The 18,100-nt window shown below is 48.3% G+C and overlaps 1 protein-coding gene across 12 annotated transcripts in view; it reads left to right on the top strand.

Annotated features, from left to right (window-relative positions):
* The first annotated feature begins 12,406 nt into the window (after nucleotides 1-12,406).
* The window catches only part of FAM193B (family with sequence similarity 193 member B), a 30,219-nt gene continuing 24,525 nt past the window's right edge, over nucleotides 12,407-18,100 (top strand). For 3 of the 12 annotated variants that reach the window (XM_037126399.2, XM_053663598.1, XM_037126398.2), the window contains exon 1: nucleotides 12,408-12,685. In XM_037126399.2, the coding sequence (XP_036982294.2) occupies nucleotides 12,476-12,685 (210 nt within the window). In that variant the 5' untranslated portion in view covers nucleotides 12,408-12,475. Of the gene's footprint in view, nucleotides 12,686-13,579; nucleotides 13,764-18,100 lie in introns of those variants that run through there. The other 9 variants (XR_005079726.2, XM_053663599.1, XM_053663603.1 and 6 more) reach the window with 6 other exon arrangements.

Here is an 18,100-nt window from a genome sequence, read left to right as displayed (position 1 = left end):
TTAAAACAGTATGGCCCTGGCTGGTGTAGCTCAGTGGATTGAGCACGGGCCTGTGAAGCAAAGGGTTGCTGGTTTGATTCCCAGTCAGGGCACATGCCTGGGTTGCAGGTCAGGTCCCCAGTAGGGGACACATGAGAGGCAACCACACATTGATGTTTCTATCCCATTCTTTCTCCTTCCCTTCCCCTCTATCTAAAAATAAAAAATAAAATAAAATAAAACCAGTATGGTTCTGGCATAGACACAAAAGCCAATGGAACATAAGTGAGAGCCCAGATATAAACCCCCATATATACAGTCAACTAGCATTTGACAAGAGATGTGAGCATACTCAATGGGACAAAGGATAGTTTCTTCAATGAACAGTGATGGGAAAACTGGAAAATCACAAGCAGAAGAATGAAATTAGATCCCTATTTCACATACTCACAAAAATTAACTTGAAATAGATTAAAGACTTAAACATAATACTAAAAAAGGTTAAACTCCTAGAAGAAAATACAAGGGAAAAGCTCCTTGATATTGGCCTTGGCAATAATTTTTTGGATGTGACATCAAAAGTACATGCAACAAAAGCAAATGTAAATAAGTGGAACTACCTCAAACTAAAAATCTCCTGCACGGCAAAAGAAACAATCAACAAAATGCAAAGGCAACCTATAGAACAGGCAAAAATATTTGCAAATCATGTATCCGATAAGGGTTAAATATGCAAACTATGCAAGGAACTCATACAACTCAATAGCAAACAACAAACTGCGTGAGGAAGGCCAGTTGAAGGCCGAGACAGGCTGAACACTGGGTCTCTTGTGCCTAATAGGCAAGTTGTAAATACAAAGGAAAAGTTCTTGAAGGAAATTAAAAGTGCTACTCCAGTGAACACACAAACGACAAGAAAGCGAAACAGAGTTTCGGTGCGGGATGATGAGAAGTTCTAGACATTGATGGTGATATTAGCTGTACAACAATATGAATGTATTAGATGACACTAAATGGGATTAAAATGGTAAATCTTATGTTATGTATATTTTACCACAATAAAATGACATTCCTTGTCACAATATTATGTAGTTAAATGAAACTGTAAACATGTATTTCATTTTTAAACAAGTTATGGAAACAGTGGTAACTTAATTCATAAAATCACTCAGGAAATTTAGAAAGTTTAAATCGTGAGAAATTTCACTGTGGTCCTATACAAACCAAACTATTGTGTTGACATTACTTTATACTGTAAACTATTTTTTAAAGACTCTCAATCATGCAAAAAAACTCTTTTATCTTGGAATTAAAGCTTATTATTTTGTAACAAAGGCTACTATGTATATACTTTTAAGTGACTACACACATTAAAAAACAAGTGAAAAATCGTTCTTTGTTTGTTTTGGACATATTTTACCAGTTACTTAGGGTTTTTTTGTAATCCTCACCCAAGGATATTTTTTCATTATATTTTTCAAGATTTTATTTCCTTATTTTGAGAGTGAGAGGAAGGGAGGGAGAGGACAGAAACACAGAAACATTGATGTGAGAGAGAAATACTGATTGGTAGCTTCTCTTACACTCCCCAATCAGAGACCGAACATGCAACCCAGGCATATGTCCTGACCTGGGATCCAATTGGCAATCTTTTAGCTTGTGGGACAACACCCAACCCACTGAGCCATACCAGTCAGGGCTCATTGCTTTTGAGAGGGGGAGAGAGAGAGAGAGAGAGAGAGAGAGAGAGAGAGAGAGAGAGAGAGAGAAACAGTGATGTGAAAGAGAAAAATCGATTGGTTGTCTTCTCATACAAACCCCAAGTGGGGATTCAACCTGAAACCTAGGTATGTGCCCTGACCAGGAATTGAACCCATGACCTTTTGGTCTATGGGACAACACTCCAACTATCTGAATCACACCAGCCAAGGCTACTAGTTATTTGGATTAATTATTCCTAGCATGTGAACATAACAAGTGAGGGTTCTAGGTGTTTGGGGTATTTTTTAATAAGTAATGTTTACATTTTAAATTCCCTGAAACAGAGGAACAAAGTGAGAAGCACCTGGTTTTGGATCAGTATGAAGCTGTCATTGTAAAAACTTCTTTACGTTTCTGCTACAAGAAGAGAGAAAAAGTCTAGATCTAGGAAAACAGAAGAAGCCACATCACAGGTGGTTTAGGCAGTAACTTGGGTCCTTAGCAATCTTGTTAAGTCATAACATTGAAAAACCAGCACTTATTAATGCCCAGGGGATGGAAATGAAGGAGTGGGATGCTTCCCACATTAAATAAGTCTCCTTTTCAGGAAGCATGATCTCTTCATGGGGGGTTCTTTGCTTTTTGTTCTAAGGTATCTGTTAAGTGAACAATCTTTTTAGGGTTAAAAGCTCCCCAAAATGGCCTCTGCAATTCCAAATTGTCACTGGTGAAACTGTACCAGTTAGAGAGCCAGGTGTGCAAGTTGGTGGTGTTACAGTTGAAAAACATGCTGCAGTTAAGCATTTGACTGGAGAGAGGCACGGTTTTAAAAGGACCCATGAAACTGAATGGTTCATCAAGATGATGCTTGTGTTATTTCTCTGGAGCTTGGCCAAAGGCCAACCAAATCACCACCCATCAAAGCCAGACACAAACTCCTAACTCTGGGCAGACTAAACTTAACAAAATAGGCTCAAGTGCCCAAGGACATGATTAAGGGAGAAATCCTTATAAGGATTTGAAGTAATGACTGAAGATAAAGCATGTCCAAAGAACAATGAGACCAAGGTTCCAGCCAATATGGACATGTAAATAGAAACGCTTCACTTCCTCGCACAAACAAAAGAAGGACAATAACCAATTTAAAAAATAAGAACAACCAGAACCCCCAGAAAAATCATTTGCATGGAAGTCCAACAACCAAGGAGTTAAAGAAACATTCATCTGGATTGGTGCACCAAGACAAAGAATCATGACCCAAATGAAAGAGCAGATCAAAACCCCGGAAAAAGAACTAAGCTATGAGGAGATAGCCAACCTATCAGATGAAGAGTTCCACACACTGGTAATCAGGATGCTCACAGAATTGAGCTCAATCACAAAATAAAGAAATGAAGGCTATACAATGTGAAAGAAAGGAAAATATACAGGGAACCAACAGTAAAGGGAAAGAAACCGGGACTCAGATCAAGAATGTGGAACAAAAGGAAGAAATAAATATCCAAGCGGAACAGAATGAAGAAACAAGAATTCAAACAAATGAGGAGAGGCTTAGGAACCCCTGAGACAACTTTAAACGTTCGAACATCCGTACCATAGGGGTGCCAGAAGGAGAAGAACAAGGGCAAGAAATTGAAAACATTTTTGAACAAATAATAAAGGAGAACTCCCTCAATCTGGAAAAGAAAATAGACTTCCAGGAAGTCCAGGAAGCCTAGAATCCCAAAGAAGTTGGTCTCAAGGAAACACACACCAAGGCACATCACAATTACATTAGCCAAGATGAAAGATAAAGAGAGAATCTTAAAAGCAGCAAGAGAAAAAACTACAAAGGAGTTCCCATCAGACTGTCAGCTGATTTCTCAAAAGAAACCTTACAGGCAAGAAGGGCCTGGAAGGTATTCGAAGTCATGAAAGGCAAGGACCTACATCCAAGATTAAGATGACTCTACCCAGCAAAGCTATCATTTAGAATGGAAGGGCAGGTAAAGTGCTTCCCAGATAAGCTCAAGTAAAGGAGTTCATCATCACCAAGCCCTTATTATATGAAATGTTAAAGGGATTTATCTAAGAAATAAAAGGTCAAAAAACTATGATAGTAAAATGACAAGAAACACAACTATCAACAAAACCTAAAAAAAAAAAAACTAACTAAGCCAAAAACTAGAACAGGAACAGAATCACAGAAATGGAGATCACATGGAGGTTATCAGTGGCAAGGGGGAGGAGAAGAATGGAGGGAGGTAGAAGGAATAAGGAGCATAATTAGTAGGCATAAAATACAGACCGGGGAGGATAAGAATAGTATGGGAAATAGAGAAGCCGAAGAACTTACATGTACAACCCACGGACATAAACTAAAGGGGGGGTGGAATGCTAGAGGGTAGGGGGTGCAGAGCAGAAAGGGGATAAAGGGGAGAAAAAAATGGGACAACTGTAACAACATAATCAGTAAAATATACTTTAAAATGTTTTTGAAAAAAGAAAGGAAAGAAAAAAAATCCACGTGTCAGTGGACTGGCATGGTCAAACCCATTTGCAGAAGGGTCAGCTGTACACCTTTCTCCTATGGATCTGTCCTAAGTCAATTTAGTTCCCCCACGCAGCCGGAGACCCTAAGGGAACAGAGGTCAAGTTTTTCTTCCCTACGGTGCAAAGCTCTCCATTTACATCTGGAAACCCTGAGACACTGCTGTAACCTTCATTGTCCCAGTCTAGGCAATAAGACCCAGACCCAGAGAAAACAAGGACTTCGCAAGGTCGCATATCCAGTCAGTGGCAGAGCTGAGATTGCAACCTGACTGACTCCCAAGCCTTCCAATTGCCATGCACAGAGGAGTGAGTCACTAATGATTTCAGAGAAAAGCTCCTCGGACTGGCGCTCAAACGAGCAGTACGAGTTTATCAGACCCAAGGGGGTCGGGGGAGAGAATGCAAACAGTGTTGAGCACGTCAGAGTTGTAAGATGGGGCTGAAACCCAGGCTTCAAGGAAGAGACAGACAGGCAGGGAAAGAGGCTGCCACAGGCCCTCAATACCAGGCCTGATCACCTGAAACTTACCCTACAGGTAGGAGCCTCCTGGGTTGTCTTCAGTGGGGGTGACAGGGTCGGACTTGGTGTTTTGGACAATGTGGGACAGCACAGAGCCTCTATGGAAAAGGCAGTCCCCAGTGTCACCATGCTTCAGAATCACATGGGCTGCTTGTAAAAGACACCTGGAACCCCGCTCAGAGTGGGATTCAGGGAGGCTGGAGAGAGGCACAGCAATCTGCATTTCAACAAGCTTTCCAAGTGATTCTGATTCAGACAGTCACTTAAAGAAACATCAGCAAGGGAAACAATTCCTCAGTGGCTGCCAGAGACAAATGATGAGTCCTAGACTCTAGTGGTGGCAAAGAAAATGAATGGACAGCGCCTGACAACAGTGACAGGATGATGTTTTCCTGATGTTCCCCTTCGTTTTTTTTTCTGGTAATTCACCTCCCTCCCGCTTTCAAGTGGCTGGTCCATTCTGTGCTTGTTGCCCCTCATGGTGGGAGGTGACAGGGCAGAGAGCAAAATAAGGAGTCATTCTGGTGTGATGTGTTGGACTTGTTTCACACAACACACGAGTGGGGGGAGGTTGCAGATGAATTCGGACTGGCCATGATTGCGTAACTGTGGAAGCCGAGGGATGGCCGCCAGGGGATGCATTATAGAATTCTACCCACGCTGGTCTATTTTCAAAAGTTTTATTAAGAAAAGATGTTTTAAGTATTTCTGTATTTTGTTTCAAAAAGACTCAGGGAAAAGGAGAGAAATCTCAGACCCAGATGCAAGATGCAAGATGCAAGAGGCTTCTTGATGAGTGAGAGGATGGGGAGAACTGGTCCAGGATTCAGTGAGGAGGCAGGAGAGAGTAGCTCCCTTGATGGGCAGATTTGGGGGAACATGGTACATGCTCTGCTCAGCTCTGCCTTGCCTCCTCCTAGGATCTGCCCTCCTGCAGGGGGTACATTCGCTGCCCCTCCAGGGGCCCTGGGAAGGGGGCCCACCCAGTGGGGCTGCCACGATAGGGGTACAGGGGAGTCCGCTGAACTCCGGGGCTCAGTTATCTATAAGCCCACACTGAGCAAGAGCTTGGACCTGGCCTTGGCAGTGATAAGGTAGTAAGCTGGCCTTCACCTGCCTCCCCTTTGCTCCATTTTTCAGCATGTTTCGAACCTTAGTCAGGAAGACAGCGCCACCTACTGGAGGTCCTCCAGAAACCCCAAAAAAACGAGGGCTTCAAGGGGCCTAGTGAAGAGGAAGAGGAGGATGGAGGGAAGTGATAGGAGCAGAGAGGCGTCTGAGGAAGGGGCAAAGAATCCAAGAGGGAGGGGAATGCTGCCCCCGGAAGCAGCGAAACCTGGTGTGGAGATGTCTCTCAGATGCATCTGGGCACAAAGGCCTTAGGGAACGGCAGCAGGATGCCCACAGGCCAGGGTGGCCTGAGGTGGGAGGAGAGCTGCGGTTCCAGCAGAGAGTGAGTGCAGACAGCCAGGTCTCTCCGGCAACCAGTGGGAACCAACGGCACGTCCACGAATGCCTGTGTGCACAGATCACCTTGGGATCTCTATCCTCCAACACACACACTCACGCCAAAGTACTACGTGAATCCCTGGGCCTTAACTATAATCCCAGGGAGCAGGTAAAACCCTCAATTAGTAGAGATTAAGTTTCTGCCGCTCCAGCAGAATGGGAGCTCAGAATAGAAATTAAGTTGAGTTATGGAAAGCTTTAGTTATATTTCTTACACAGGTGAATTTATGAACAGAGATTCCTTCTTGCTGGAATAAATATTTTGAAGGCAGAATCAACCAGACTTGGAGGTCAGGTGCATGAGGGGGTGGGGAAAAACAGAAAGTCTCTCTTTCCTTTAAGAGATTTGTTTCCACCTCCCCAGCCAAGTTCAAATTCTTTAACACTGTCTGCCAAGTTTTCACTCCTTCTCCTGATGGTCTTCCCTCATGGTCCTATAACATGGGATCTGATTAATTAATCATTAGGAACAGCTCTGGCTGGTGTGGTTCAGTGGATTGAGTGCTGGCCTGTGAACCAAAGGGTCACTGGTTTGATTCCCAGTCACAGCTCATGCCTGGGTTGCAGGCCAGGTCCCCAGTAGGGGGTGCAAGAAAGGCAACCACACACTGATGTTTCTCTCCCTCTTTCTCCCTCCCTTCCCTTCTTTCTAAAAAAATAAATAAATAAAATCTTTTCAAATAATAATAACAATTAGGAACAATTACCAGTCACTCTAATAAAGCAATTTATTAGAATTTTCTTTTTACATCCTAGAAAACAACCATTAAATTTGCGCAGTTCAGCGTACTATACAATGGCTGCTGTAACAACTAGGTCTATAGGGCCTGGAGAGGCCAAGGCCAAGCCCAACATGCTTCATCCACAGAGTGCCTCATGCAGGCCTCCCTGTTTCATTCCTTCCCATACCCAGGCCCTACTGCCCTCACGGGAAGCCCGGCTCTTGCCCTGGGAGTCAGGATCTTTCACACTGGACCCCATCTCTCCTCCTCCCCAGCATCATTTCATGTCCTCTAAACTCCCCTCTCCCCACACCCTCCTGCCCAAAGGTGCAAGGCCATTCTCAAGTTTAGAGGGTGGAAGATTGGAAGGGGGCAGAAGTGATTGACTCTCTTAGCACTGCTTGGGTAGCCCCAAAGAGTGCTAAGAAAGTCCTCAGTTAGGCTGAGGCCCAACTTCAGGATTCAAGGGACCCTGATCTGCCCTCCTCTGGTGGAACCAATTCTTCCCAGAAGCCGGCCTGGACAAGGATGGTGAGCTGGGTGGGGCTCGCCCATTGCACGGGAGCTGTCCGAAGCGCACCTGTGTGTGTGGCCCATGGGTGCCCACGTCACCCATGCGAATGGGCAACTACGCGAAAATGGTTATTTAGTTCACATTGCCCTGTATGATTTCCCCCTCCTTCTACTCCACTCAAACAATCACAGGCATACCTCGAAGCTGGACAGTACTGTGGGTTTGGTTCCAGACACCCACAGTAAAGCAAGTCATCATCTTCCTGCTGGCGGTGGATGCTGTCTTCAGTTTGTAAAAACCCCAACACCTGTGAGGCACAAGACCGTCAAGCACAGTAAAACGTGGGGTACCTGTACTCAGTTGTGTACCTCTGGCCTTGAGGTCGCAGTGGAACGTGAATCACAGGGTGGAAAGTAGAAGAACTGGCAAAGCACCCTGGATTTTGTGTTCCAAGGTCAGCCCTCACAGACCTGAGGGTTAAGTAAGGCCAGTGGCCTTCGGCTGTTTAGCTGCATGCTTGTAAAGTCAATTTTAAAAACTACATGCCCTCTATGCAACTACATGAATTATAGTGCCCAGAGATCGGGGACGAGGGCACACAGGCACAGAGGAAAGGCCATAAAAAAAACTATAGTGCTCAGTGCAAAATGGCAGTGTATACCCCTTGCTCAAACACGAAACTTCAAGAAGGCAGCAGCTGCCTTTATGCTGAGCTCAGAGCCCTTCTGAGCACAGGGACGTGTGGCTGTGCGGGCTGCGGGCACCTGCGGGAAGCCAGCCCTGCTCCCACACACTTTTAAGTTAAAATGTAAAAATATATCAATTCGAACAGTTGCAAACAATGTAATTTCAATATACTGTATATTGTATTCTTGCTTTAAAAATGTTTTTCCAGTTCTCAGAACAACACACTGAGCTAATGCAACACGTGAGCAGTGTCCACCATGTCTGCTCACTCGTGTCCCAGGGGAAAACAGCTGTGGCGCTTCCACGCAATGGAAGTGACAGCTGGGGACACGTGCAAGACGTGGATGAATCTTAAAATACGTATGCGGAGGGAAAGAGGTCCGCCAAAACAGAGTACATAATGCACAGAAATGCAAATATTCACAGAGACAGAGAGCGGGTCAGCGGTTGCCTGGGGAGAAGGGAAGGAGTGGGAGGGAAGGGTTAGAGCCAAGTAGAGCCACATGGCCGAATTCTCACCAATAGGATGGGAGTGTAAACGATGTACAGTCATTTCTGGGTATTGCTCATAAAAACATCCCACACAACCCTCAGTCTGTCTTCGGTCCCGTCCTCCAACAGAATGAAGAGACCGTAGATGAGAGAAGAGTCACAAGATAGAGGGGACTGGGTCCCTGGGTGACGGCATGCAGCAAAGCCTCCTTCGACTGGCATTGGACTGTGACATGAACAAGGACAGGACTATCATAGTATTGAACCTGATGTGTTGGGATGGCTTGTTTCCGCAATTAGTGAACACTGACTAATACACAACCCAAAGTAACATCCCTGCCAGACGGAGCTGGCTGGTCCCCTCAAAGTCAGATCTTGCCTGGGGCTCAGGCTGGTTCCTGGAGACTTGCAAACCAGGCTCAGTACTGACAGTGGGGAGGCCAGCCATGGGAGGGAGCTGTCTGTACTGCTGGGCCCATGCTCTCCTGAATCATGGAGCAAGCCCTGAAGTGGCTGGGGAAGGGGACCCAGAGCCACAGGAGCCACGGTGCCCAGCAGACTTTGAGAGGTTCCTCTGAATAAGGCCCTCTTCCGAATGCTCATCTTGGGCACAGCTAACCTCACACTCTGAAGCCATTCTGGGCAGACTAGTCACATTCATCTTCCTCACAACTTCCTGTCACGAAGGCTTCAGTCTATTTCCTTCAAGTCCCGAACCAACAGACTGAACCGTTATCCCACACTCAAGAATCGGTGTGTTGTATTTCAGAGCCTCCAGGTGCAGGTCCCTTTGCTAGGCCCCTCTGGCCGTCTTAGAGGAGGGCTGGGGCATCCCGGCAATCCACTTTTGGTTGGCGCCGCCTGCAAACTGGGCTTTGGATTTTTCTTCCTGTGGCAACTCATCAGAAACAACTCTCCAGAGATCGTGAACATAAGCAGCAGGGGAGAAATGTAAACCACTTGTTCAGGCAACCGACTTCACCTGCAGGACTTGCTTGGCCCCGGGCCACATATGTCATTTCCCTTTGATGATGGAGGACTGCGGGCCACCCCTGACAGTGTGGCTGGGCAGATCAGGTAACACGGAGGCTCGGATCACAGGGTCATCTGGTGGGCCATGGCCAGCTCCAGTCTGGTTTCACCAGACACCTGGAACAAGCCAGGAGCTGTTTCTCAAAAGGAGAAGAACGATTTGCGGAAGGAGATCATGACTTTGTTTCAAATATCCAATGCCTGGGTATACAAGCCAAAGGCAGAACTACTTATTCTGCAGCCCGATCCAGCGAGAAAACCACCTCTCCTTGTACAGGTCCCCCTGAAGTGAACAGCCTTCAAGCGACCCAGTAATGGGTGAAATAATGGACCTTAATTTGGTACATTTCACCACCCGCATCTTAAAAGAAACCCACCAAGTTGTATATTTCTTCCTTAGTAGTAGGAAATGTGTGTGTGCAGCAGCTAGCCCTTCGTTCTGCAGGGACTAACTCAACGAACCCCAGACTGCCAGATAGTTTACTGAATAAATAAGCCCCTGTGTATTTAGGGCTATATTATCTGCTCTCTGGCACACACAGCATGCTTACCAAGTCACCCAAGGGATCTGCTACTTCCTGTTCTCAAGGTCCATCAGGATGGTGTCAACAGTGTCACGGTAGCTTAGCCTGACATCCACTGCAACGGTGATAGGGCAGAATTAAAGTAAATTAAATTAAAAATTTAAAAATCCAGAAACTAAGTATGTCCAGAGAGTGACATACTCCTGAACCAAGACAGTAAAAGTTCACTGCTGAGGTTTGGTACAAAAGAAAAAACCTGCACTAACCCTACACTGTCTGTTAGAGGCCAACAGCTGTGCCGACGCCTCCCAGAATGACCATCCTGCGCAAGTGCCTGCAGTGGCCCCGCCAGAATAAGGGTCTCCTACCACTGTCACTGTTCAGGGCCATCTATCTTCTTCTGTCAATGTGGGAATGGATAAAAAAAATGAGCCCTGGCTGGTGTAGCTCAGTGGATTGAGCACAGGCCTGCGAACCAAAAGACCAAGGTTCAATTCCCCATCAGGGTACATGCCTGGATTGCAGGCCAGTTCCCAGAAGGGGCCAGTTCCCAGCAGGGGATGCACAGAAGCAACCATACATTGATATTTCTCTCCTTCCCTTCCCTTCTAAAAAGATAAATAAATAAATAAATAAATAAGAAAATGTGGTACGTAGATATGCATCTATACATAAAGGAATATATATAAAGTATATCTACAAATACATGAGAATGTATAAAAACACATAAAGGAGTAACATTCAGCCTTTAAAAAGAAGGCAATCCTGCGGTTTGCCACAACGTGGATGAAACCAGAGGACATTCTGTGACGTGAAACAAGCCAGTCACAAAAAGACAAATATCGCACGATCTCACTTATATGTAGAATTTTTTTAAAAAAGCTAAACTCCCAGTAACAGAGATTAGAACAGTGGTTACCAGAGGCTAGACTGTGGGGAAAATGGGAAGATTGTGTAAAAAGTAGAATGGTGGTTGACTGCCATAGGCTTGGGAAAAGCAGAGAATGGGGAGTTATTAATGAGCACAAAGTGTCAGTTTCACAAGAGAAAGAGTTCTGGAGATGGATGGTGGTGATGGTTGCATGGATTTGCTATCACCCAACTGTATACTTAAAACGGTTATGATAGTAGGTTTTGTTCTGCGCATTTTACAACCAAATTAAATACATGTAAAAAAATACCAACTATATATAGCGCGCGAACTACCCTGACTCTATCCAGTCGTCTATTGCCGCACTAATCCCTGTGCTGAGATGAAGTGTTAATGTTTATATATGTTCTTGGCAGCTAAGGAGAGCTCCAGGGCCTTCCATCAGCCCTTCCTCTCAAAATTGCCCCTGCTCAAGTTGTTTTAGGCCAATGTCAAGATTCTGCCCCTGTTGACGGCATCGGGGGCAACTCTGCCTATACCCGTCACATGGCTTCGTGCTAGCACGGGGCATGGCATGAGACAGACGGCATCCAGAACCTTTTAAAATTGTGCACCGTGCGCATGTGCTCTACAGTCAAAAAGGAAAAGGGGAGAAATCTCATTCTTAACAGTTAAATACAAAATTACTAATTTTTTTCATGTTCCATTGCATACTACTCAAAAGTCCACGTGCTCCAGTCATCCAATCTTACCACTCTGGTTGTAGTTGTGTAAGCACCCACTTTCCCCAAGAGAGGTGGAGAGGACGCGGGGCTGACTCCCGTGTCCCAAGCACCGAAAACGGGACTCCCGGTGGGCCATATATTGCAAATAAAGACCTGGCGCACATTTCGTCCCTTTCAGCTCAGGCTGTCCACGAGCCCGTCGGGCTGGATGATGCTCAGCAACCACTCTGCCTTCTGTAGCCTCGATTTTCTCCACCACAAAATGGGAACATTGACGCACGCCACTCCGTGTGAGCGCGAGAAGTCAGGCGATGGCTGTCAAAGTACCGTGGCACTACAGTTATTACTCATTCACTCCTCCGTTTAAGTGATTAAACAACCAGGGCTGTGCAGCACCGTTACTACAGCGGACACCCTCTCCCTGTGGGACCGGGAGGACGCCTCCTCACCACGTTCTCTCTCACACACTCCGGGTGGTGACCTTATTCAAAATGGCGCAGGCGGCCTCGGGGGCTAGTGCGGCGGCGCGGACTCGCGTGCCCTCTGACCTGCTGGCAGCGGCGGAGGGGGAGCCGGGCGCCGCCATATTGGCTGTTGTCCTGAGAGGGGAGCGGTGGCAGCGGCGGCGGCGGCGGGAGCGGAGCAAGGGAGCGGCGGGAGCGGCAGCATGACTCGGAGGCGGAGCAGGCCGAGCGGCGGCGCGGGCCGGCGGGAGCGGGCTCGGGCGGCGGGGCCGCAGAAGCCCCAGGTGCAGGAACCCTCCCCGCCGCCGAGCTTGGAAGCCGGAGCGGGTGCAGAGCCTCCCGAGGCGCCGGAGGAGCCCTACTGCGACGGCACCAGGGAGGAGGACGAACCCAAGCTGGCCCCTGGCCTGCAGGTAGGAGCGAGCTAGGCGAGTTCGGCTGCTGCTGCGCTTTCACGTGGCCGGAGCGGGGCCGGGATGTGTTTGGGGATGGATGATCTTACCCCCCAGGGCCGGGGCTGAGGATTTCTCCGCCGAGGCAGGAGTGGAGGCTGGACCCCTCTCTCCAAAGCCAAGGCGCGGCGCGGCCCGTTGGGTTCTCCTGAGACCAGGCTGCCTGTCCCCCCCCGCCGCCTCCCGGCTGGAGCAGCAAGCTAAGGGTTCTGGTGGTACAGCCACCCTGGGACCGAGCTCTGATCCTGATGCCACCGCTCAGCCCCCTGCCTTTCGCCTTGCCCGGGCCCGCTTGATTCCCCACCCACGGGCCAGCTCCGGGCTCCGGGCGCGGGGGCCTGGAAAGCCACAGCCTCTGCCCCCGGGAGCGGCTCCACCCCTTCCCGTCGCTGCCTGCAGCCACTGCCCCCTCAGCAGCTGTGCCCCCAGCTGTGTCTCCTTGGGGCCTCCCTCCTGTCCCTGCCCAGCGGAGCTGGTGGAGCAGACAGCAGGCTGTCCAGAAGACTGTGGTGAGGCCCCTGCACTGAGGTGGAAGCCTAGCAGAGCCCACCCTTTCTCTCCTCCGTACCCCTGACCCACAAGCCGCCTGCGCTGACCCTCACGTCCCTGGGTTCGGTGCATACTGAGAGTGAGTAGTGGGAGGACTCGCCAAAGCTTCCAGTTTGCCACCTGGAAGAAGGTCACTTTCTTTTGAGCAGAGATGTTGAAAGGTGCCCTGCCAGTGTGCACAGAGAGGCCCCGGTGGCGTGAGCCACAGTTGCTCTGGGAGGGTTTTGGCACCTGGGGATGGGTGGTGCACCCGAAGCTTGCATTGACAAAAGAGTTTTGAGTTGGTCTTTTGGCTGAGCCTGCCAGGGAAGGCAGGCTCCTGCAGGAGTCTTGGAGGGTCGGATGCGGTTCCTGATGAAGCTGAGGCGTGGCAGAAGATGCGTTTGGCTCTGCAGACACTGCATCGGGCAGCAGGGGACTCTGGGAGGCTGGTGCAGCCAGAAGGCATGGCTCTTGACAGCCTCCTAGTAGAACCTCTGGAATTGTGCATGTGAGTGGGGATGCCATTCGGGGTACCATTCCCAGAAAGCCCCCCCTCACCTACCCAGTTGGGGGAGGTGTCCCATCTCTGCCCACAGCCCCCTGTGTTCCCCTCTGGTATCACTCCCCACTCTGTGATGAAACGTTGTGCTTAATGGGCTATTCCCACACTGGACTGTGACCTCTGCAGGGGCACATTTGTGTCATCCACCGGTTTTCCACACCTGGCCCAGGGCCTTGCTGACACAGACTAGAAGGAACTAGGTGAATGAGAGAGAGTGAATCCGTGAAGAACACGTGCTTATTGTAACCCAGTTTTGATGCTGGTCTCCTTTGTGTCTCAAATCACAATAAGATTTTTAATCATTCACTAATGTCACTCGTTACTGAGTGTTAAAAGCCCCACCTTTACCTTTATCTCCTACCTTGGGCTGAGACTGGTTCCAAAGGATGAGACTGCCCAGGTTGGACCCCACCCTCATCTGGTTTCACTTCTGACCCTGCAGCTATTTCCCCTTCTAGCATTTTCTTTCCCTTCTTGGGGCGGGAGGCGGGGGCCCTAGTAGTGCTGTTACCCAGAAGGGGAATGGGGGAAGGGAGAGCCAGGGAGCTGTTGTCTTCTCTCCTCCTCATGTACACCGTACAGTACTTCAGAGTCCCCTGCCACTTGGTCAGCCTAAGTCATGAAGGCCAGCAAGTTAGGATGGCAGCTTAATCATTGTTTTTATTTAGGATGCATCTTTCCTGAGAGCTGTAACCTTCATTAACATAGTACATTCCTACCATGTTTTTATCTACTCCATTACTTGACCAGCTGTTTCATTTATTTATTCATGCCAGGCCCTTTCCATATTTCATGTCTCATATTCCCATCACCCCTGTATTCCCAGCTTTTAGCACAGATATGTTGTGTTAACTATTAGTATAATTATTGTTCTGCTTTTACTGCATAAACTCTGAGTGTGCAGGAAGCATGTCAGTCACCATTATGTCCGATGCTGGGTGATTAACAGACATTAATGAATGAGCTGAAGGATACAAATGCTATTATCCCATTTTTCAGATGAGAACAACTAAACTTTGCCCAAATAACTCCCACTGTAGGTCTCAGTGCACCCCTCCTCCCCAAAGGACACACTCACAGCTGGATACCAGAAGCAGGTTTTTGTGCCCTGGTGAAAAGCACCTGCTGAGAGGGTCAGTCATCGCTCTGCCCCCAGGCTAGGTCCTCTGGCTGCCACTGCCGTGTACAAGCCTGTAGCACGCACACAGAGTGGGCGAGTAAAGCGAAACTCAGTGTTGGATGCCGTGCTGAATCCTGAGATGATAAATTGTACCATTTCCAGTCCACAGACAGGTTCTGGTGTCCTGAGTCACACATCACTTAATTTCTGGTTTTGTTTTGATTTCAACCAGTATTTTAAAAACTGAAAGGTTTCCCACAAAACTGGATTTATGCCATCTTAAAACTCTAAAAATCTGCTACTGGACCCACATTTCCACGGGGTCGTAATCTGTGGCATCTACCCCCTCTAACGTGTGAAGGACACATGATTTGTACCAGGCGCTGGGCTAGCTAGGGATCCAGCGCCTGGTACAGATCCAGCGCCTGAACTGGACAGGGTGCCTGCCCACCAGGGGCTCAGGGTCGTAGAGGACACGTGTGTAGTGATTGCAGTAGGACCAGAGGAGCTTTGCTTCCTCTGAGTTAGTGTTCATTCATAGGGCACTCACTTTGGTTTCATCCAACCCCCTTTGTTCATTTGCATCACATGTACACATTTAAATGCAAGACCTTGAACTTAATTGGGTTCTCAAACGTCTACTTCCAATTGTTTCAGGCCACTAAACTATATTGATCTGTTCACTAAGAACCGAAATCTTCCTTTACTTCACAAGAAGACGAATAGTTACTGTCCTATTAGCAAAGGGGAAAATGTACACATCAGTTGAAGTAGGCGTAAGAAAGTGTTTAGTCAGGCCCCTTCCAGCTCTGTGACTAGACTCGTTCCACCCCTCTCTGCACTTTGTCAGCAACTTCACAAGAGGGCATGGAGCACCCCACGGAGCACCTCACACATCGAGGCTGACACAGGAGCAGGAGACAGAGGCAGGATGCAGCCAAGTGGTGCCAGGTGGCCATCTGAAGTCAGTGTTCTCACCTGTGCATACCTTCTTTAGGTTTCTCTTGTAATCCAGGTGTGCACGCTCAGTAAACCCTCAGGAGACTCGCTGGACCATGCACCAGCGGTTTGGTGGGGGCTGGGCCCATGCTGCCCTCCCCATTTCTGATCTCCCTGTGGCACTTCCTGGGGCCCTGCCCAGCCTCACTTGAAGGGGTCTGGAGACACAGTTCCCCCACTGCTCAGAGTTCGGCCCGCTCCCTCAGGGGACGAGAGCAGATGATCAGTCAGTCTTTATTGCAACGATCTCGTTATGTTTAATACACTCAGCAAGCATTACAGCTGCAGTGCCAGGATCTTTATTTGGGCCACACAGATAACCAAGGGCCTCCACCTTGAAATCAGGGCCCTCCGGCCCAGGCAGGTTCATTGGAGGTGAAATGAGTGATGCCGGGGGGCTATCCCCGCTGCCGCTGGCCCTGCTTTGTAAGCCGGCAGAGATCCCCTGTGCAGAAGTGCCCAAAGGCCTTTGAAGATGACAACTTACCTGCCAAGATTTTTTAAATGTTAATTTCTTTGAAATTTCCCAGAGCCATAAGCTCAGTATCTGATATTAGATGGATTTCTAGATCCTAACACCTTAGCTTAGTGAACCTAGAACTTGTGAGAACAGGGGTTATGTTTTAATTCGTTTCTGGGGTATTTATGGTCCTTACATGCTCAAAAAGTTGCTGTTAAACTAAATTATAATAGAAGAAGTTAGGTGTCTACCACTTTGTTGTTACCTGCCCCCACTGCTGGGCCAGGCTGGTGTTCATTTAGGCCCAGTGAGCACACTATGCCGAGTCAGTCCTTCTGTTGCCTGCCCTGGGTGTTCCATTTATTCCACAGACACCAATGGACACCCAGTCTGTGCCAAGCACTGGGCAAGCTGGGGGTGCAGAAAGGAATCGGGCATCATCCCCGCCCACAGGGGCTCATGGCCTGGAGAACATATGTACAATAATTGCAGTAAGGCTACAAGAGCATCGCTTCCTCTGAATTGAGGTTCAAATCCCAGATCCTAGTACTAGTCTTCAGAAGTGTTAAAATGGCAGTGACATCAGGCTCACATTAGGATCCAGCCAGTACTGCATGTCAAGCACAGAGCACAAGTTGTAGCTACAATGATTACAGATGCTGGGTGCTGAGGACGCACAGACTGAGCACCTAAGAAGGTTCGTGGAGGGGCTTCGAGGTTGAGAAGTTCCTCCAGAAGACAAGGTAGAAGTGTCTAAACCAATGAAGCAAGCAGCACAGAGACCCAGAGGCAAGAAGCACCCAACACCTGGGAGAGTGGCGAGGAGGTTAGAGAGCTGGAGAGGGTAGCAGGGTTCTTGAAAACCACACCAAGAAGTTGGGGCTTTATCCTGTGGGCAGTGATGAGTCAGTGAAAGGTTTTAGGTAGGAAAATAGGTGTGATGTGCCTCAGTAAGTTCTCTGATGCCATAGGCGGAGCCAATAGTTCCCAGTGGGAAGGCAGCTGTGATTGCTTGTGTCCCCGCATGCCCCCGCCCCCCAGCTCAGCCCAGTCCAGGCGTCGGGTCCTCTGTGTTTTCCTGGACCCTGTCCCAGGTGGATGGAACTGGAGTCTGTTGCTATTAAGCTGCCCAGGTGACTCTGTGGCTGGATCTGCACTCTGCTGCAGTGAGGGCGCCGTGGGGATCTATGAAGAGGCCTAAGACATCTTCAAAGAACAGGGCATCCCAGGGGGAGCTCTCCTGTGAACAGAAAGAAACGGCCTTATAGTTTTAAAGAAACAAAAATCAAGCTTTTCCTGGTTCTTCAGTAGCAGCCTTATTAGAGATGCTCTGCAGCTGCTAATCCTCCTTCGTGTGTTGGGACGTTTGCCTGTGCCCTCTTTGCCCTGCTCTCTCTGCTGAGTGACTGGGACGCGTGAGCCATGGGACACAGCCTTGGCCATGAAAAGCTCCCTGTGTTGTGGAGAAGGTAGATTTCAACGACTGGGATACCTGTGATAAACTCGGTTTAAGATGCGTGTAAAAATATAAGTGTTAGGACATTCCAGAGCAAAGCAGAGTCCATTCTGCCTGTGGTCTTAGGAGGATGTGACGCCCAAACTGGCCCTAAAAAGCAGGAGGCAGAGGGAAGGCGTGAAGGAGTGCTGTATGTATTTGGGGGAAGGTGTGGATGACGGTTCTTTGTGGCAGGTGTGCTGAGCGGA

Source organism: Artibeus jamaicensis, unplaced genomic scaffold (assembly GCF_021234435.1).
Source record: "Artibeus jamaicensis isolate MK-2021 breed Jamaican fruit bat unplaced genomic scaffold, CSHL_Jam_final contig_1085, whole genome shotgun sequence".
Lineage (NCBI taxonomy): Eukaryota > Metazoa > Chordata > Mammalia > Chiroptera > Phyllostomidae > Artibeus > Artibeus jamaicensis.
The sequence above is the reverse complement of the archived record's forward strand: the minus strand, read 5'-3'. Positions and strand labels throughout refer to the sequence as shown.